This window comes from Quercus lobata, chromosome 1, assembly GCF_001633185.2.
Source record: "Quercus lobata isolate SW786 chromosome 1, ValleyOak3.0 Primary Assembly, whole genome shotgun sequence".
NCBI classification, from domain to species: Eukaryota; Viridiplantae; Streptophyta; class Magnoliopsida; order Fagales; family Fagaceae; genus Quercus; species Quercus lobata.
The window spans coordinates 8061062-8083479 of record NC_044904.1 but is presented as its reverse complement, the minus strand read 5'-3'; the positions used below and the strand labels follow the sequence as shown (position 1 = coordinate 8083479).

The 22418-nt window shown below is 35.9% G+C and overlaps 1 protein-coding gene across 3 annotated transcripts; it reads left to right on the top strand.

The window, feature by feature from the left end:
- The first annotated feature begins 10830 nt into the window (after nucleotides 1-10830).
- LOC115977106 (DEAD-box ATP-dependent RNA helicase 37-like) lies at nucleotides 10831-21971 on the top strand. 3 transcript variants are annotated; one of them, XM_031098788.1, is made up of 8 exons: nucleotides 10831-10986; nucleotides 11387-12277; nucleotides 12372-12455; nucleotides 14205-14447; nucleotides 14872-15039; nucleotides 15315-15428; nucleotides 20524-21050; nucleotides 21788-21971. In XM_031098788.1, exons 2-7 carry the CDS (start codon nucleotides 11513-11515, stop codon nucleotides 21016-21018), a joined length of 1869 nt encoding a protein of 622 aa, XP_030954648.1. In that variant the 5' UTR covers nucleotides 10831-10986; nucleotides 11387-11512; the 3' UTR covers nucleotides 21019-21050; nucleotides 21788-21971. The 3 variants fall into 3 exon arrangements, with proteins under 3 accessions (XP_030954648.1, XP_030954639.1, XP_030954630.1); XM_031098779.1 differs by having other exon boundaries at nucleotides 21791-21956; XM_031098770.1 differs by lacking the exon at nucleotides 21788-21971 and having other exon boundaries at nucleotides 20524-21689.
- Nucleotides 21972-22418: the final 447 nt, after the last annotated feature.

Genomic DNA, 22418 nt, shown 5'->3' with positions numbered 1-22418 from the left:
ACATTGATGGGGAAAGGACCCCTGAACCGTGTGGCGACAAAGGACAAGGGAAAGGCTGCCATCACTGCAATTAAGTACTCTGCGCCTAACAGAGCCATGTTTTTCAATTTTTACAACCACCTCCAACCACTTTGGGTATGGGCTGATAGGACAAGTATCAACCCTAGAAAACTGAACCTACACGTAGACGTTGGAGGGAGGGGAAAAGCTAGTATAAAAGGATAAGGAAGTAGTCCAGAAAAGGGAGGGGCAAATCGTCTCCAAGGCCATTAAACCCTAACGTAAAAAGAATAATAAGAACATTAAGCTCCTCGGACGAGATCCAAGGACCGGAGCCACTCAGGCCGTATTGAGGATAAAATCTTCTTAGATACGCTAGATTCACCCCCGTACAATTATTACAAACACCATGACTAACGACTGTCCGTTCACCAATGCCTAGCCTTTTAGCTCACTCTCTACAAATTTTATTGTTTAGGCCTTTAACGTTCGAACCCAATACACCAATTTGAGGTCGTTACAAATTGAGTCCTTACAATTGGCGCCGTCTGTGAGAAGGCTTGTGCGTTGGCACAGGCAGTAGTTAGTCGTGGTGGGATCAAGCCCCTGTCAACAAGGGCCCTTCGAAAGAAATAGTTTTGGTAGTGGTGCAAGATATGCGAGAGCCTCTCCGTTGTTTCCAGCGGCACGCGGTTGTTGCCCTAACTCAGCTTCCAGTCAGGGCTACACTTCGAAGTGCCAGTGGTACGGGCAGTTTTAGGGGCTTCTAACATCAAGTCTATGCCACGCACCTTTGTCAAGGGGCTAATCCTCACAGGTCTAGTAGCCCGACTCACCGAATTCCTATAAGTGTTGGACAGAACCAAGGTCTAGCATAGTTCTCGAACTCAAACCTATGGGGAAACCAACTACTTTAAGAAAATCTAAGTTTTTGACAGAATTAAGGTCTTGCATAGTCCTCGGACTCAAATCTATGGGGAAACCAACTACTTTAAGAAAAAATACAAGTTTTGGACAGAACCAAGGTCTTGCATGGTCCTCAGACTCAAACCTATGGGGAAACCAATTACTTTAAGAAAATCTAAGTTTTGGACAGAATCAAGGTCTCGCATGGTTCTCGGACTCAAACTTATGGGGAAACCAATTACTTTAAGAAAAAATATAAGTTTTTGACAGAACCAAGGTCTTGCATGGTCCTCATACTCAAACCTATAGGGAAACCAACTACTTTAAGAAAAAATATAAGTTTTTGACAGAACCAAGGTCTTGCATGGTCCTCATACTCAAACCTATGGGGAAACCAACTACTTTAAGAAAATCTAAGTTTTTGACAGAATTAAGGTCTTGCATAGTCCTCGGACTCAAACCTATGGGGAAACCAACTACTTTAAGAAAAAATACAAGTTTTGGACAGAACCAAGGTCTTGCATGGTCCTCAGACTCAAACCTATGGGGAAACCAATTACTTTAAGAAAATCTAAGTTTTGGACAGAACCAAGGTCTCGCATGGTTCTCGGACTCAAACTTATGGGGAAACCAATTACTTTAAGAAAAAATATAAGTTTTTGACAGAACCAAGGTCTTGCATGGTCCTCATACTCAAACCTATGGGGAAACCAACTACTTTAAGAAAAAATACAAGTTTTGGACAGACCCAAGGTCTCGCATGGTCCTCAGACTCAAATCTATGGGGAAACCAACTACTTTAAGAAAAAATACAAGTTTTGGATAGAACCAAGATCTTGCATGGTTCTCGGACTCAAATCTATGGGGAAACCAACTACTTTAAGAAAATCTAAGTTTTGGATAGAACTAAGGTCTCGTATGGTCCTCGGACTCAAACCTATGGGGAAACTAACTACTTTAAGAAAAAATACAAGTTTTGGACAGAATCAAGGTCTTGCATGGTCTTCGGACTTAAACCTATGGGGAAACCAACTACTTTAAGAAAAAATACGAATTTTGGACAGAATCAAGGTCTCGCATGGTCCTCGGACTCAAACTGATGGGGAAACCAACTACTTTAAGAAAAAATACAAGTTTTGAACAGACCCAAGGTCTTGTATGGTCCTCGGACTCAAACCTATGGGAGAACTAATCACTAGAAAATGGTTTAAGTCCTAGACAGAATGGAAATCCCGCGTGGTCCTCGGACCCCTAGCTCTAAGGAAAATAACACAACCGAGTGTTTAGACCTGGTATAGTCATACCTCGGTCCTCGGACCGGATGCCAAAAACAAGTTAAGGCTATGAATGTTGTCAAGAACATGGCAAAGCATCCTAGTGCTCGACGACCCTCTTGGATAGTTCATTTTAAGTTACCCATCCTCGAGTGATCACCCCATATGCAATACAAAGTATCCAGCTATTATCTCGGCTAATCTCATATGATTAACCTAATTCAAGTCGGCATTATTGTGCCCGTCAGTTTTAATAAGTTCAAAGTGATAGCTCTTTGTTAACAAGGGTTTCGACCCTAAGTATTGTTCAAAAGAAAAAGACACTAGCACATCTATTCACAAAACAATTATTGCAGAAGAAAAAAAAAAAGAAAAAAAGAAGAAGGAGAACACGCAAAATAGGATAAAGTCATCTTTTATTAGACAAAGAAGTAGTACAACGTACAATAAGGGGCTTAAACAAGCCTATACCAGAAGTTAACCACATAAGCAAAAAGAAAAACAAAAGGACAAGATACATAGGAACGATAAATCTTTCAATTTTGCTTTAGCAGCAACTAAGCATGTTCAGATGGCACCAGTGATGGAAAAGAAGAAGAAGAAGCAGAAGCGCCTGAATGGCACCAGTGATGGAAGAGAAGAAGAAGCGGAGGCATCTAGGTAGCACCAGTGATGGAAGAGAAGAAGAAGCAGAGGCACCTAGGTAGCACCAGTGATGGAAGAGAAGAAGAAGCGGGGATGCTAAATCCCCGTACCAGCTCTGACTACAATCGAGCAAGTATCATATTAGCAGCAATTGAGTGAGAGCGGATGGTACCGACGATGAGAAACCTCACTGCTGTCGCACCAAAAATCTTATGCGACCACCACCTGCTTCAAATTTTGGCTAAAGGAAGAAAAGACTCCTTTCTTGCCTTATCAAGGGGAAGAAATGTCTTGAGTCTTTGTCTCCCTTACCCTGACTATACCACCTTGAGTCTCGAAGAAACTCAATACTTCTGGAGAGGGTGTAGTCCCTTTGCCCTCATCCTGGACTTGACCACATCACTCCTTGGGACTTAGTCACACTGGTAGTGGGGAATTTGAACACAACTGGAGGGTTAGGGACTTGAAAAGCCTAAAGGGCCTATACATAAAGGAAATAACCTCCCATCGTGCTTCTTATATGGAGGGCAAGCCTAACGGCATTTAATCCGTACAAATCTCCAAGAAAAACTACAAACGAGATAAATCTCACTCAATTCCCAAAGTCGTCTTCAGCTGTTGGATTTGCGTCGCCTCGTAAAGAGACCTTAGTAAAGACGCGCCTCGTGCACCGAAACGACAGGAACGCGGCGTAGGTAAAACTAAAAGAATGTCTCATAATCAGGAGCGTGTCCCAGGCAAACGAAGAAGCTTCAGTATTGACGAAGGACGAGACTTGGCAAGTCGTGACATAGGCCTTACATCATCAAAACCCTCCTCTCCGTCCGAAGAGTCGGACAGCAGGATTTTGAGGGGTTATTGTAGGGCCAGAGAATTTGTGATCTTGGCCTACTTTACATTAGGGCCTAAGGTCCACGCCGAGGAGAGGCGTTGTCGAGGACATGCAACGAAAGTCCAAATGGCCTAGTGGTATAGCCGAGGACGATTCTGTCCTCGGCATCCCAAAGCGCTTCTAGAAGAAAGGGTGAGTACGATATAGGAGCGGTTCAAGGAAAAGCTAAACACCTCCGTATTGATGGGGAAATAACCCCTGAACCGTGTGGCGACAAAGGACAAGGGAAAGGCTGCCATCACCGCAATTAAGTACTCTGTGCCTGACAGAGCCATGCTTTTCAGTTTTTACAACCACCCCCAACCACTTTGAGTATGGGCTGATAGGACAAGTATCAGCCCTAGAAAACTGAACCTACACGTGGACGTTGGAGGGAGGGGAAAAGCTAGTATAAAAGGAGAAGGAAGCAGTCCAGAAAAGGGAGGGGGGCAGATCGTCTCCAGGGCCATTAAACCCTAACGTAAAAAGAATAATAAGAACATTAAGCTCCTCGGACAAGGTCCAAGGACCAGAGCCACTCAGGCCATGTCGAGGAGAAAATCTTCTTAGATACGCTAGGTTCACCCTCGTGCGATTATTACAAACACTATGACTAACGGCTGTCCGTTCACCAAGGCCTAGCCTTTTAGCCCACTCTTTACAAATTTTATTGTTTGGGCCTTTAATATTCGAACCCAATACACCAATTTGGAGTCGTTACAAATTGAGTCCTTACAAGTAGGACTAGGTTTACTAGTTTTTTATTTTGCTTGGACAGTAGGGTAAGTTAGTTTTGTCATTAATTGGGTAATTTGTTTACTAAACCTATTTAATTGTGACATTTTAGGTAGAAACAACTAATAAGAAACTACCAAATTTGTTGGAACTTGCCAAACATCATCTAATGATGCCACTCATGCAAGCATATACTCATGGCTAAAAGGTGTTAGGTCTTAAGATAAATGTAGTAGATCAGTTAGGTGTCTTCTCATGTGTTAGTGGCTAACACATAGGCATGTTTGCAAGTGGTCGACTATGAGTTGCGGAATAAAAGTTGCTAGTCCATGATTCTATGTAAAAATAATTGTTTACAATTCAAAGTTGTGCACAAAATCATAGTAAAATTTGTTTCCCTAAATTTATTGCTCTCTCTACATAAAGAAATACTTGCAATTATTAATTATTAAAAAGAAATACGTATAAAGTCTTTACAAATGTGAGTGTGCATGCTCAATTTTTTATAATTTTTTTTATAGAAATCTTAAAATACAATTTTCACAGTTATGCCTAATGGTTCTATAATTAAATTAAATTACATTATTGTATAAACCACTACAAATTTAGCATATTTCGGAAGATAATTAAATTAAATCACATTTTTTATATAATATTACTCTATTTTCGAAAGACAATTGAATTAAATTTATTAGTCAATACAATTATGTGATTAAATTTAATTAAAATATATAAGGAATGGTGTCTTTTGTTTTTTCACATATAGAATATACCTTTTAAGATCTTTTTCTTTTCCTCAATCTTTTAATATCTAATTATCAAGTAGCAAATTATTTTGTTGTTGAATTGGATTCCCTCCCACCAATAAAATATTTTTTCAAAAGAAGTAATAAGAAACTCACCATCATAACTTCAAATCCTATCACATCTATGTATGAAAACAATCCAATACAATCATAATAAACTTTCAAATTCCATAAAAAGAAAAGATAAAAAATAAATGAAAAAAAAAACTTAACAATTATCATAAAATAGACATCATATTCAAATCTATCACTTATAATAAAAACTAATACAATTATGATAAATCTATCTCACCTAAAAACGTTGACAACCAAATTATCAAAATTATCATCATATTCAAAAATTTACCATATCTAAAACACTTGACAATCATTCTAAAAAAGATAAAAAATTCTATTTTGCTAGTATTATGTCAGTGCGATGCATGACTTAATTAAAAGTTATATATGTTGAAATTATATTATAAATTGTGATTAATTTTGTGAGTCACACAATAAAAACAAATTAATTTTGCAATATGTATACATACATGTATTGAGTCACTTTGTGCATACATGGTGTGTAGTATATAAATTTTACATATTAAAATATAAAATCATGATATATAATCAAAATATTTAGGCGTAAATGCATTTTTAGTCCCTACATTTTGATGTTTTTCTATTTTAGTTCCTAAATTTTATTTTCACCACTTTTAGTCCCTAAATTAATTAACGCGGGACATTTAAGTCCTTGAAGCACTATTCCGTCACCAAACTAACAGGAAAACTGACGGATTAATAAGATTTTCAATTAATTTTGTTTCTCTTTTTTTTGGGACGAACATGTTCATGTTCTTTGTGTTCTTCCCTATAATCAATCTCCAGCAACAACATCAAACCCAACAACAACATCAAACCCATAATCAAAGAGCAAACCCAGCAACGACATTTTCCATATTCACTAATTGGTCATTTTTTATTTAAATTAAATGAAGCTCTTTCTCATCAAACCCAACAACGACATCAAACCCACAGCACAACAGCCACCACCTAAAATCCAACAACACCACCACCACCACCACCACCACCACTGCCAAATCCATACCCACAAACCCAAACCCAAACCCACACAACCCACTCACCGTTTCCCACAACCCACTCACCGATGTCGACAACCCAGTCATCGACTCCACAACCCAGCCACCGATTCTCATAACCCAGTCACCGATTTCCATAACCCAACCACTGATTCATCGATTCCACAGCCCAGCAACCACCGTGACCCACACCTCAACCTCGACCACAAATGCCGATGTCCACCACAGATGCCAATCTCCATAAACAAACACCCTTCACGTCGATCTAAGAGAGATAGGTCGAGACAGAGAAAGGAGAGAACAAACCCACCCATCACCAGCTCTCCCTTCACCGTTGCCACCCATCACTAGCTCCATGTCATTGACGCCACCACCAGTTCTCAAGTTCTCTTGGCGCCACTGTCAATCTTGTTCCTTCTTCAATGTTATTTAGCTGGGTTTCTAGAGGTAGGTTGTGGTGGGACTTGCTTTTAGTGGGTCGGAGGTGTGGATCTAGTGATCAAGATTGTACAGTTTTTGGTTGATGGATTTTTGGTCTTAGTTGTTTGATCTGGTGGCTCGATGGACAGTGTGGGTGGGGTTATTTTTCATGGGTTTTAATCTTTCTTTTTAGTGTTTCTATTCTTTTGCTTGGGTTTGATCTTCATGTTCTTTGATTCGGTGGTGGTGACTTGGGGTTTTTTTTTTCCAGTGGTTTTTTTTTTTTTTTTTTTTTTGTGTTTGTGTGCCAAGAAAATTCATGGGTTTGAAAGCTAAGGTTTGCTTTACTGGGATATGGGTTTGGGGTTTGGTTAGGATCTGAGTTTAGGGTTTGTTTTTTTTTTGCTGGAGATTGATTATAGGGAAGAACATAAAGAACATGAACATGTTCTTCATGTTCTTCCCAAAAAAAGAGAAACAAAATTAATTGAAAATCTTTTATTTTTAAATTTTATTATTATTTTATTAATCTGTCAGTTTCCCATTAGTTTGATGACGGAATAGTGCTTTAATGACTTAAATGTCCCCCGTTAATTGGTTTAGGAATTAAAAGTGGTAAAAAATAAAATGTAGGGACTAAAAATGCATTTACGCCAAATATTTAATTTATTTTAAATTACTTGAAACATTTAATAGAATTTGAGGTGAGTGAAATATTAAAATTTGAGATTAAATCACATCATTATGATTACTTTTATATATATTGTGGGAGGGCTTTCGTCTTGGCCCCCAATCAGGTATTGTTCGCTTTGGGATGGGCAATGATCGACCTACGTCCCACCTGCACGAATTTGCTCAATCCGAAATTCGTGTAGGTGGGACGTAGGTCGATCCTTGCCCATCCCAAAGCAAACAATACATGATTGGGGGTTGAGACGAAAGTCCTCCCACATAAATATATATACAAAAAATTATATATTCAAAATAATAGTGAGGAACCTATTAAAGCTTGATAGAATTTATTTAATTAAACAAATAACATATTTCTATCATTCTTACCACTTCTTCCATATTGGAAAGTTACTCTTAAAATATTATGTCCATGCGATATACGGCTTAATTAAGAATCATGTGTAAACTTAAGAAAATATTTTTTAATTTGATTAAAATTAAATAATAAACATATTTAAGTGGTAAACTCAATTTAATAATTAAGAATTATAAACAACCCAAATTACTAAACATTAAAAAAAAAAAAAGTAGTGAGATTTACATAAGAATTGAATTTTTGTATTTGAAAGCAAGGGTGAGGCACTAAATTTCTACTTATCAAAACAAAATATGTAAATATAAACTTCAATAATTTTTTTTTGAGAAAAACTAAGAGTTAAGACCTTTGCAATAAGTTTGCATTGATAATTGAAAATAGTTTCATTAGCATTGAGATGTGATGAGAATTAAAAAGTTATACCTTTTTGCGAGGTCCTAGGCTAGTTTTGTGAACAACAATCTATATTATAAGTAAATGATGCATTTGGAATATAGATTATAACTTCAAGGTGTTTAAAACTTCAATGGATTATGCCATATCTTGACCAATATCAATTTTTAACCCTACACCTTCAATAAATTTCATTTTAGCAATTATTTTCTTACCCAATTCCAGTGTATATTTCAATTGACCCAAACTTGCTAAACCCACTACACCTTAATTTTTATGATTTTTATCCCTCTTAAGAATCCTTTGTTGTGATCGTATCTCAATAGATTATGGTTGATGAAGATCTAATTAATTAAGTTCCAAAAATTCAAAATTATGGTAAATAATAATTTTCAAAATTTTAATAACATGATTACTTCCATTTTTTTTTCTCCTTAGAAAATTTAGGCTAAAAAATAAAGAATACATGCCAAAAGTAATGAGGATTGATCATACTTACCAATTATGGAATAAAAATCATAATATATATTACTTATTTTATTCATCCATGAGTTGTATGTAAAATCAGGAAGGATATTAACGTTTTAATCTCAAGAAGTTAATATGGTAAAAATAAATAAATAAATAAATAAAAGGTGATATGGAAAAAAAGAAATAAAGAAAAGAAAGAAGCAGCCCGTGACGTTAAATTAGAATATATATATATATATATATATATATCCTAAACTTCTTGAAGAAGTTGACATGAAAAAAAAAAGAAAAGAAAAAAAGTCCATAAAAAAGGATATAGAACTTCTCATCTCAAGAAGTTGATATGGAAAAAAAGAAAAGAAAAAAAAAAGGAGTCCATAACGTTAAATTAGAAAAGATATAGAGTTAGGTCCTTTTGGATATATACCACTATAAGTTTATTTAAAAAACCTTTTCCCCTCTCCCCGTGTGTGTGTGTTCAAAAATACTTAGTATTATCAAAAGAAAAAATAGTGGATTAATCCCACATTAGAAAATGAGTGAGTTAAAGAGGTTTAAAGCCTGTGCTATGTATCTAAGAGTTAGACCTTTTTGGATATACACCATTGTAAGTTTCTTTAAAAAACATTATCTCCTCTTTCCATGTGTGTGTTAAAAAATATTTAGTATTCTAAAAAAAAAAAAAGATATAGAGAAGGAGTCCATGATGCTAAATTATATATAAATATATATATATATCTCTTAAACTTCTTGAAGAATTTGATATGAAAAAAAAAAAAAAGAGTGTCAAATCAAAAAGGGTATAGAATTTCTCATCTCTCATCTCAAGAAGTTAACATGGTAAAAAAAAATTTGATATTAAAAAAAGAAGAGAAAAAGGAGTCCATGACGTTAAATTAGAAAAGAGATAGCTTGTGAATTTAGTTTTTTCTATTCAATAGGTATCTTAGGTATAGTAGTTGTAATCAAATAACTAAATTTAATTTTTCAAACATAAATTTAATAAATTTTTTGCAATTTGGTGTAGTCACTTGGCGTAACCACGGTTTCTAAACCCAACTTTTAATAAATAGTATATGAGGATTGATCATACTTACCAATTATGGAGTAAAAATCATAAAATAAGTAATCATAATATATATTACTTATTTTAACCTTCTATGAGTCGTATGTAAAATAAAAAAGGATATAGACGTTTTAATCTTAAGAAGTTAATATGGTAAAAAAATAAAAAATTAAAGGTGATATGGAAAAAAAGAAATAAAGAAAAGAAAGAAGGAGTCCGTGACATTAAATTAGAATATATATATATATCCTAAACTTCTTGAAGAAGTTGACATGAAAAAAAAAAAAATTCCATAAAATAAAAAAGGATATAGAACTTCTCATCTAAAGAAGTTGATATGAAAAAAGAGAAGAAAAAGAAGAAGAAGTTTATACCAAAAAAAAAAAAAGGAGTCCATAACGTTAAATTATAAAAGATATAGTGGAGTTCATGATGCTATTTTTTTATTTTTTTTGGAGAAACAAACACACACGGGAGAGAGGGAAAGATATTCTAACACAAAGGCACACAGGGGAGGGGGAGGCTAAGTTACATATATATCCTAAACTTCTTGAAGAAGTTGACATGAAAAAAAAGAGTGTAAAATCAAAAAGTATATAGAGCTTCACGTAACGTTAAATTAGAAAAGATATAGTGGAGTCCATGATGCTAAGTTATATATATATATATATATATATATCATAAACTTCTTAAAGAAGTTGAGATGAAAAAAAAAGGTGTAAAATCAAAAAGATATAGAACTTCTCATATCAAGAAGTTAACATGGTAAAAATATATATATATATATATTAAAAAAAGAAAAGAAAAAGAAGCCCATGATTTTAAATTAGAAAAGATATAGCTTGTTAATTTAGTTTTTTCTATTCAATAGGTATTTTAGGTAGAGTAGTTGAATGTCATCAAATAACTAAATTTAATTTTTTAAACAGAAATTTAATAAATTTTTTATAATTTGATGCAGTCATTTGACGCAATTACGACTTCTAAGTCCAACTTTTAATATATATAGTATATTATTTGTGTCCACTAAAAATTCTACCTTCTTATATTAGTAATAGTAAAAAGAAAAACGCACGCACAAAAATATATTCATTATATTCCCATATTCCATTTTCCATTTATATATATAGAGAGAGAAGCGAGCAAAGAGATATTTTTGTGCTGTTGCGTATTAAAAGCGTTCGTGTCTGCAAAATTTTAGGGTTTTCTGGATCTTCATCTTCTTCAACATCAACAACGATAACCACAACTTTGTCATCGTCTTCGATTCTTAGGGTTTTCTTCCTATCTCTATATCTGTGTGTGTGTGCATGTGTGTGAGTTTATTTAGCTTTAGCTTTAGCTTTAGATTGCGGTGGTTCATTTTTTGTGTGTTTGTGATTCGTTGCCATTGTAGATCAGGACTGTTTTTTTCTTTGTATTATGTTTTGTTTGGTTGGTGAGAAAATTGAGGGAAGGAGGAGCAAAAGGGTATATAGGGAATTTACTTGATTTTTGGTTGGTAGGGTTTGAAACAGATGTTATGTGGATGCAGATTTTTTTTGTTTAAAAATCAAACTTTGATTTGCCATTTATGTTTTGTCTTAATTTTGATTTGTTTGGTTTTGTGTTATTATTAGATGAGTATGTCATTGTGACTTGCGGGTTTTTGATTTTCAAAATTTTGTTTGATCAGGGTATTTGGAATTTTACTGATTGTAATTCGTGGAGATATTGATTTTCAAGGAAGGGTTTTTGATTATTCTGTGAATTGTTAGGATTTGGGGTGTTGGGGTTGAGTGGGAATTGCTGTGAATTTGTCATGAGTACGAGAACTTCATGGGCGGATTTGGCTGCGAACTCTGCAGCTGAGAATGTAACTGCTGGGTCTTCCTCTGCTAACAATGGGCCTGTAGGTACGGCGTCGGCTCCTCCATCCCGGAGCACCTATGTCCCTCCACATCTTCGAAATCGCCCAGCTGTTTCTGATGCACCTGCTCCTGCTTATAGTGGGCCTGTTTCAAATAATGATCGAGCTGGGTATGGTGGCTCACGGTGGAGTGGTGGTCCTAGAAATGATTCTGGTCGATCTGGGTATAGTGGTGGTGGTGGCCGTGGTGGATGGGGGGGTGGCAGAAGTGGTGGTTGGGACCGTGGGAGAGAGAGGGAAGTGAACCCCTTTGCAGATGATGATGTTACTACAGAGGAGGCATTTATTGAGCAAGAGAATAGCGGCATTAACTTTGATGCATATGAGGATATTCCGGTGGAGACAAGTGGTGATAATGTGCCACCACCTGTGAATACATTTGCGGAGATTGATTTGGGTGATGCCCTGAATCAGAATATTCGGAGGTGCAAGTATGTGAAGCCAACTCCTGTGCAGCGGCATGCCATCCCCATCTCACTTGGAGGACGGGACTTAATGGCTTGTGCCCAGACAGGTTCTGGCAAGACAGCTGCATTCTGTTTCCCAATTATCAGTGGAATTATGAGGGGTGAGAGTGTACAGAGACCACCCCGCGGGGCACGTACAGTGTACCCGCTTGCTCTTATTCTCTCTCCAACTAGGGAGCTTTCAATGCAAGTGAGTTTAGTCATATGACTACTTTCATTATATGCTCTAATATTATGCATAATTTTATTAAAATAAGATTCCAAAATCTTGTTAAAAATTTCAGATACACGAGGAAGCTAGGAAATTTTCATATCAGACCGGTGTTAAGGTGGTCGTTGCTTATGGAGGAGCACCAATTCACCAACAGGTTTTGTGTTTATTTATTTTTCAAAAAGGAATATGTTCTCTTTTGGTGCTGTACACTGATTTATCATTATCCTATTTGCAAAGCTGTGGTCATGATAGTCTGTGGTGCCTTCTGTTTTGATTGTAACTAGTATATAAAGTTGTTACATGATTTTATTTATGTAGAATGTATTTTAAATGTTAATGTTCATATTGCTGTGGTTCACAAGTTGTGATGGTGCTTCTTTACAAAAAAGCATCACACACAATTATGAAAAACTCATTCCTTATGGAAAATTTTTACATAGTAGTGGTCAATTTTATTCATCTACTTAATTCTGAATCTAGGTGAGCTCTCATGATTTTGATGGATATATAGATACTTATTAATCCTGAAAAATTAGTATATACAATATATAATACATGTATGTATACAATGTACCCCAAGTTTGTGTTATCTTAAACTAAAACTAGACTTGTAACTTTTTAAAATATATTTTATATATAGAAAATTTCATTTTCACATGGATATGCCCCCTGCCCAATTGATATTTTGTGGGTCCCCTCTAGGAATCAGCCTCTCAAATAATTGGGGGTAAAGCTGTCACCAACCACTTCTCCTAGACCTCTTAGAAGTGGGAGACTTGTGCATTGGGTATGTGTTGGTTACGTACTGTAGAGTATTGGGTATATACCAGTAATGATACACGCAAGGATGCTGCTCATTTTGGCTGTATGTGTGCTTCTTAGGTTATCTTCTCTTTGTGGTTGCTACTTTACAAATTCAAGTTGCTATAGGGTCATGATATGAATGGATTTTTATCTTTTTACTTTCAGAATTTCATAAAAGGAATCTCTAGCCAATCTAAAAGAAGTATATGAGTTAATGTACCTGTCCGTTTCTGATCAAAATAATAACAGTACAAGAATCAATAAAATCTCAGTTATTTAAGGAAAAATTATGAAATATTTGTACTTTATATTTCATATAGTTTGATGACTTGCTGATCAATGTGTTTGAGCTCAGGAGGACTTCACCTTAGTTTGGTGGTACATTTTTCAATTTGCCTTTACAAGCTAAGCTGGCAGGCATTACAAATTTATACTATTAAGTTATTGAAGTTGGGTTTCAGATATCCAAACTTGATTCATAGTTTGACCTAGGCAGAGTCTGAAGTACTATTATTTAGAGATCATTCTTATTACCTATCAAAAAAAAAGAAAAGAAAAAAGAACTATTATTTATAGATCATGGTTCAATTATCTTTGAAGGTTTTATTTTCCTTGTGTTAGTTTGGTGGCTGTCCCCTGAAGTTCCAGACAATAAGTAGTTACAATAGTTGCAAATTACTTGGCAATTAAAATAATTTTTTGTCATTCTTGAATGTTTTGAATTTCAACTCTGATGAAAAATTTCCCTTCCCTTCCTCCTCTTCCCCCCCAAAAAAGAAGGATAAAGTACCCTTGAAATTCTCTCTGATGTTCTTGATTCAGCATGGTTGACACATAGACATTGGGTATAAAATTGGTGACACATTTTTTTTCGTTTGTCCTTGTTGATTTTGGGACTAAGGCTTTGTTCTTATTTTCTCCTTTAGATGGCCAATGTGTTGATGTTGGATACTCTTTGTCTGATATAGTTGACTCTGCAAGTTGTTTATTAATTATTCCTCTTTTCTGCATCTTGTTGCTCCGTTGAAATTCTTATTATGATATGCTAGCTTGATCTCAGGTATTTAGTTAGCAATCCTAACGAGTTGTGTTTTGGCAGCTGCGGGAGCTGGAGAGAGGTGTTGATATTCTTGTTGCAACTCCTGGAAGATTGGTAGATTTACTGGAGAGGGCTAGAGTTTCATTACAGATGATCAGATATTTAGCTCTAGATGAGGCAGATCGAATGCTGGATATGGGTTTTGAACCTCAAATAAGGAAAATTGTGGAACAAATGGACATGCCTCCACCTGGTGAAAGGCAGACCATGCTGTTCAGTGCCACTTTCCCAAAAGAGATACAGGTTTGTTTTCTGTCTGAATTTTTTCAATTGGAAGTATGATTTTCAACCAATGCTTATGACTTTGTGGCCATTCTGCCTGTTCTGCTAGAGAGTTAGGACTTTCATCTTTTCTTTTTCTTGGGGCTGCCCCTCCCCCCTGAACGGAGGTGGGGTGAGGGTGGAGGCGTATCAGTTTTGGTTCTTTATCTCTTTAAATATGTGACGAGTCAGCTCTCAGCATGTGCTCATAGTTTCTGTAATGCATTGTTTGCATAGAATGTTGCATCTCTTGACATGCATTGAGTATGAAAGTGGTTTGAGATTAAATCTTATGCAAACAGAATATGTCAGCTTTGCTGAAGATTTGTGTAGGACTAATTTTAATCTATGTACTTATTAAAAAAAACATCTATGTTATACTCTTACCAATTTGGCTGACATGCAGAGATTGGCCTCTGATTTTCTTGCAAATTACATATTTTTGGCTGTTGGAAGAGTGGGCTCGAGTACTGATTTGATTGTTCAAAGAGTTGAATTTGTTCATGAATCTGACAAAAGAAGTCACCTCATGGACCTTCTTCATGCACAGAGGGCGAATGGTACACAGGGAAAGGTACCATTACATAAAGATCATTTCTACATATTCTTTTTTTGTAGTTATCTTTTTATTTATTTATTTATTATTTTTTTGGGGGGGGGTGGGGAGGGTCTGTGCGGGCTGGTAACTTTTTCTTATTGATGTAATGTGAACAGTATTAAATTGGGTTATTATTTACAATTTATTCTTTAAATCAATAAGCCTTGTACTTCCGGGGAGGAGGGAATTTGAATTTGTTGATCCAAATATGTAGTTGTATGACTGTTGCTTTCATGATCTGGTTATTGCAGCAAGCTCTGACATTAGTATTTGTGGAGACTAAGAAGGGAGCTGATTCACTGGAACATTGGCTGTGTATGAATGGTTTTCCTGCAACTACTATTCATGGTGATAGAACACAACAGGTTTGTTTTATTGTATGTATACTGTTGTTCTGGATGTCTATTTTCTTCTAGAGTATATGCAGTGTTGTTAAAAGCGCACTTAAGGCGCGCAAAGTGCAAAGGTCTTGGGGCTTTTTCCCTTTAAAGCGAGGCGCCCTCTTAAAAGCTCCCCTTAAGTGCGCCTTTTAGAGCTTTTTTATTAAATGCAAAGCACACTTTTTAGAGCTTTTTTATTAAGCGCGTGCTTTTTTGTAAATTTAAAAAAAAAAAAAAATCCTGATTTGATTTTTAGCCATTAGATCTAAATATGTTTGATATAAGCCATTGATTTAATATATAAAAACTAATAGTGTGGTGTGCTACCATACACCTAAGCCTACTGCTTTAGATATTTTAGACCTTTTGGACCACGACCACACAAACAAACACTCAAGTCAAGCAATAGGTTCAAGTTCTAGTTCACAACATACTCCTCATGATGGAGATGAGGGCTACAAATCTTGTGATGACAATGATGCTCCCTTGCTTAATGGGGATGATGATTATGTAGATTAGGATTGCATTGCATCATATGCATTGATTTTGTTGGGCAAAGATATTTTGTTAGGGAAAGATAACATTACTTAACATTCTAGTACTTTTAGCCTTTGCCTTTTTTTGTTCTATATTTCTATTTTGATTCAACCATGTTTTGTAATCATGGCCATCAAATATCATGGTTGCATATATTTTGTAAAGCACAAAAGAATTATATAAATGTTATATAAATTATATAAAATGTTTTATTGTAATTTATATGATTAATTGATCACTTGATTGTCGTATTGACCATTAATCAATTTTTTTCAATATATTAAATTTAAAAAAAAAATGTGTGCTTCACATCGATCAGGCGAGTGCTTGTGCTTTGCGCTTTGTACCTAGGCTCTAGGAGGCCTTTGCGCTTAAGTGCGCTCAGCACTTTGTTCTCTGTGTGGTTGTGGTGGTGAATTAGTGCATGCCTCTTACTACCCCCAATTTTTAAATATAACAACAGACTTGGTACATGTGGATTTAACTACAATAACCATATGGCATATGTTAAATTTGGCCCTTAAGCTTGGCTGGCCTTATGCCACGTCACCATGCTCATCAACATCAATGTTATGTGGTAGACTGATACATCACATTAAAGTTCAAACAGACTCAAATGAATATGCATGTGTTTGTGCATGTAGGATTATTTTGTCTTGGCAAGATGATTCTTTTGGAACTTGGTTATGCCTAGTGACATCAGTATTGGATTATTGGATAATTATAGTGATATAATATTGGACTAAGTGAAGTGGTGCTGGTGCTAAATCATTTTCGGTAGAGGTTCAATCTAATTCTATATAGATATAATCTAAGTAGGGACATTCTATCTAATTGATTTAGTTTTGCACCCGTTAGGGTCTGGAAAGCACCGACGCGGCTACAGGGGTGCCGCACCGGCGTTTGATGTGGGGTGCAGTGGGCGATGCCACTGCCTGCGCGTTGGTGCCACGTCGGATTTTTTTTTTTTCATTTCCCGATTCGTGCTGACTCGGGCCAATTTGCGCTGATTCGGGTCGAATCAAACTGTATTGGCCGGCTGAAACCGACCGATTCAGACTGATACCGGCCGATTCAGGCCGATACCGGCTTTGAATCAGGCCGATTCAGACGGCCTCTCTGCTCTCTGCTCTCCGTCTCCCCTCTCTCACTGTCTCACTCCCTAAGAACCCTTGGTCACAATCTCACAGTCTCAGTCTCCACTCACCAACAAATGCAGCAGCAGCAGCAGCCGTTCCTTCAAATCTTATCTCGCTCCCCAAGATTCCCAAGTCCCCACCGTACGCTTCTCACCCTTACGTCTATATATTATTATTATTATTATTATAAATCTTATAACATTGTTATTTTTCTGATTCACAATTATTAGTTACTTTTGAAATTATAGGATTTTATTTGTTGAACCCCTAAATTATAGGGTTTAAAAATGTATTTTCCCCCTCAAAAGTTAATATACTATTGCTCTTAAATTTTGGTATATGTTTATATAATGTGAAAAAAAATGCTTAGCAATATATAGAAAATATAAATAAAAATATTTTTAATAATTTTTTAATCGCTGAACCTGCACCCTACTTTTTCAAAAATTGCCGAGTCCCACACCCGCACCCGAATCCGGAAACGCACCCGTGCTTCATAGGTTAGGGTGCAACCTAGCGGTTGGAGGCTTGGGATGAGCTATAGACCCAAACATCCTGGTTTTGAGCCCCACAGGAGTTACCTTGGATTACGTGATACACGGTTTTAGCGGGGTGGGATTGTGTATTCGTGGTTTACTCCCCAGGGGTGGGTCCAAAGGGAGGGCCTTTGTAAGGTTCCATGTCATAAAAAAATTAGTTTTGCTAAAAATTCATGGTATAGGAGATTTTTATGTGAGAAAAGATTTCTGCCCCTTTGTAAGGAATTTAGATGCATGGAGCTGCGATTTATTGTAATACTAGTCACTACCCGTGCAATAGTTTAACAAATGTTATATATACTCACTTTGCTATTGGTACAACCATTTGAAAACAATTAAATCTAATTTTGAGAATGATGCAAAAAACTTAAACAATACTAAGAATCTAATTTTCTGAATTTCAATTTCTACCAGAACAACATATTACAATGGAATCTGTTTGTTAAGAACCTATGTATCTTTTGGCAAAAATTCATAATGAGGGAGTCTTTTTATAATACAAAATAAAGATGCAGTACTTTTGTGCCTATCAAACCCCGACTCATACTTCAGCAGACAATTTATGGGGACTGTTAAGACTGCCAGTGTTTGCAGAGTACTAATCCAACATAAACACACTGTCCTGATGGGAACTTACAAATTTATTAAAAAAATTATCCATTGCAGCATAGTTTTGGTCTTCCCTGTCATAAATGACCTGAAAGTAGAAAACTGGGGTCAATGTCAAGGTGGGAGCCGAGAGCCTTGTAGCTCAATTGGTTGACACTTCTTGGTGTTTCCAATGAAAACATCCAGGGTTCAAATCCCCCTCTCCAACTATCTAGTTATCAAAATTTCAAGGTGGAAGATTTGAAGGCAATAATGATAAAGGGGGAGAGCTGATTCCATTTGATGGAGAAAGGAAGAGTCCAAAAAGGGAGAGAGTCAGAAAAATGGTGAGTGGGATTAAATGAGGAAGTGGGAAAATTTTGGGATGCATTATACTGTGCCAAAGAAGAAGGGTAAATAAGCGCTGGAAGACCATAAGGGTCAATCCAATGTGGCTCAACAGGAGGAACGTTTAAGTAAAGGCTAATCCTCCTTTTTTAAATATGGGATAGATTCTGAAACACACACACGTGCAAACCCAACACTTCATCTTTCAAGATCCATCAACTGCCCAATGTCCAATTTTCAACTCATTTCTCACTTTTCTAATTTCTATAGCAAGCGAACAAATTATCCTTGCTCCAGAATTCCAAATTCAAGAAAAATTATTGTACTTGACTTTGAAGAATTGTCTTAACCTCCAATAGCATAGAACTGAGGAGCATTACTCAACCACCACCGGTATCACCACCCTCATTTGCCTGCCTCCTAACCACAATCCTTGTAGCAGGATTTCTAGAATAGCCCCCTCCCCCCACAAAAAAAAAAAAAAAAAAAAAAAAAAATACTGAATAGGTATAATTCTCCAGAATTCCTCAAACCTCCATGAAATGTTACTTTCCATGGAACCAGAGATCAATTTAAATTTAGACTTCGCAATGAATTTTTGGGCTTGATCTAACTTGGTCCATGTATACCACTGTTTGAGCATCTTAGTTGCTTGTAGTGAATCCATCCTGTTTTTTATAGACTCTCTTTCCTTTTGTACATAATTTCATTTTTGTTTTGTTTCTTGTACATATTTTTTTTTGGTTACTTCATCCTCTTTCATTGAAGTAGTCTTCTCTTTTAATGAAGTTTTATTACTTGTAATATATATATATATATATATATATATTTATATGGCAATCACATTCCTAGCCCTGAAAAATTTCCAATTAAACACAACATCATCAGCCTCATCTAAACCAAACATTCTACAAATTAAGTATGTTTCATTAAAGCATTAATGTAATTTTCCTGCTAGCATTTAGTCAGGGATTTTTTTTTTTTTTGGGGGGGGGGGGGGTTGAATGATTCAATGCAAATTAATAGTTTACCAAAATTCTGTATTGTTACATTTTGAATAGCATTTCCAAGCATGGTTATGAAAATAAACTTCAAAAATAAAAAAGAAGGCTAATCCATTTTGATTTTGTTAATTTTTTTCCCTTTGACAAGATTTTCCTGTGGTTTCAATGGAACCAAATGGGGAAAAAAGAGAGAGAGAGAGAGAGCAAAGTCGGCAGTGAGGCAAGTGCGTTTTTGTGCTTCTTGTATATAATGGAAGGGCTGATATAGAGAGCACTTTTAGGTTTATTCTGCTTATTTCCACATTCCATCAGTTTAACATGTATGGTAACGGCCAAGAGCATTGGAACTCAACTGGCACCTCCTGTTGTTTCCAAAGAGACGTCCAAAGTTCAAATCTCCCTTCTCTTTATAACCAGAAAATTATCAAAAAAGATTATCTTTATTACAATTTACATATATAAAAAACATGTATTGTAACGTGTAAAACATGTTCATCAGGTTGGTTGAGCTGGACTTTGAGCCATGGTGCTTTTCTGGTTCCTTGACAAAAGATGAGAGCTGTATGAATGATCTTCCAAGATTGTGGTGTTAGATGATTAAATTATTACACATCTGGTATCATAGTCATTAATATACTTTAAAATGAGTGGAACACTGGTGTTACATAAGTCAATCTATACGGACATGTTTTTCCTAAGTTAAAATTTGAACTCTGACTTCTATACTGTGTCCTTGTGTCAAGAACTAGACAATTGACATCAGGAGAGAGCCCCACAGGAGATACTTGTCCTTGAGGCTTCTTTAAATGGTGCTTATACTTATGTTTGAGTCTTTATTCAGCAACTGGTCACGTGTACAAGATCAATTTTTTAGTTTCATGTGCATTGTCTCATCTGTAATTTTTTTTATCCTACACGTATGCAGGAAAGGGAACAGGCATTGAGGTCGTTTAAAAGTGGGAACACCCCAATTTTGGTTGCAACTGATGTGGCCGCACGTGGTCTTGATATTCCCCATGTTGCCCATGTAGTCAACTTTGATCTACCAAACGACATTGATGATTATGTCCACCGGATTGGTCGGACAGGGCGAGCTGGGAAAACGGGATTAGCTACTGCCTTCTTCAATGAGAACAATTCATCGATGGCACGGTCTTTATCTGAGCTAATGCAAGAATCAAATCAAGAAGTGCCTGCTTGGCTGTCACGGTATGCAGCTCGATCTTCCTTTGGTGGAGGGAGGAACCGTCGTTCTGGTGGTAGATTTGGTGGACGTGATTTTAGGAGGGAAGGCTCTTTCAATAGGGGTGGTTCTGATTATTATAGTGGAGGCAACAGCAGTGGTGGATATGGAGCTTCATCTGGTGGGTATGGCGGAGGATATGGAGCATCTTCTGGGGTGACCAGCGCTTGGGACTAACTTTTGACTTCTGAAGCAGTAATGGTCTCTAGGTAATATGGTTGTGAACTTATACCTTCTTCTATAGGGTCATTTTTGGTTTCCGTGACATCTTTTTTGTTAGTGTTTTAAGCTTTTGTTGTTCTATACTGTTAGAAGTGCTTATGACTTATGAGGGAGGTGATGATGTTTGCTTGGTATTGGTGCGCCACAGGAATTTATGTAAGTTTGTAGGTGTTGGAGAGAAAGTACTAACCCATTAGGGATTTCTTTGCCCTTTTTTAAAAATTTTATCTGTCCTCTTTTCTCTTTGGTGGTAATTTTGGTGGGTTATGGGTTGTAGAATATGTAGTGGGAGAGGGTGAAGGTTTCTTTTTGACCGCTTCTTTGTTTTTCTCATAGGCATGTTCTTTTCAACCCAAATTATGTTGGGGTAATATTCTTGAGGCTCTGGTCCTGGTATTTTTCTTCTTCCCTTTGTCAAGTATTTCTAAGGCTTTTGTAATATTTTGGTTTTGACTGAAATAATACAAAGTTCTTGTTAAGCGAATGCGTCACTCGAGTAAATTACCTGGGGCATGTATTCATGCAATTTGTTGTCTTAGGAATGATGGAAGTTAAAGTTTGTTCAATGTTAAGAGAAACATTGTATGAGATTGCATCTTTATATGATAGTTATGCTTTTTCACTTATTGATTCTCACTATCTTGATTTCTGTGGTATGGTTATTTTCAGAGCAGTAAGCCTATTCGATTACCAAGTTAAATATAATATTGTCTTCTTTTATCAGCAGGCACACATGCATTGCTGATTTGCACACAAGTCACCGAACAGGCTTTGCCTTCTCTTTAGCTGACAGCATTCTTTTTTTTTCAATCTCTTTTTCCCCTTGGTATTGTCTTTGAAGTCACCGAACAGGCTTTGCACATATTGTCTTTTTTTTGTCCTTGGTATATAACAATTTATCAATAAACATCTTTTTACATTTTTTTTTTCTGTTTAATTTTGTAACAAATTAAACCATATTGTTTTGAAAGTGAAAAATTAAAACCCATTAGGAAAAAGCAACAGATGAAATCTTATAAATTCGAAAGTAACAAATTAAACTCTAAAAATAAATTTTATGTTGAAGTCTCATATAATAATAAAAAATTAAACCTTACTATTGTTGTGTTAAGAGGTTTAATATGTATGGAGGATTTTATTTGTTAAAATTTAAATTCTTAAGAGGTATATATATATATATATATGTATTTATATATATATATATATATATATTTTTTTTTTTCACTTTTGAGGCGATAGACATTTTGTTACTTTTTGAAGGTTTAATATGTAATTTTCCTTTTATTTTATTTTATTGGCCATAGTAAGCGGCGGGCATGCATTTGCGCCCTTGTTTGATTGAGGGGTATAAATAG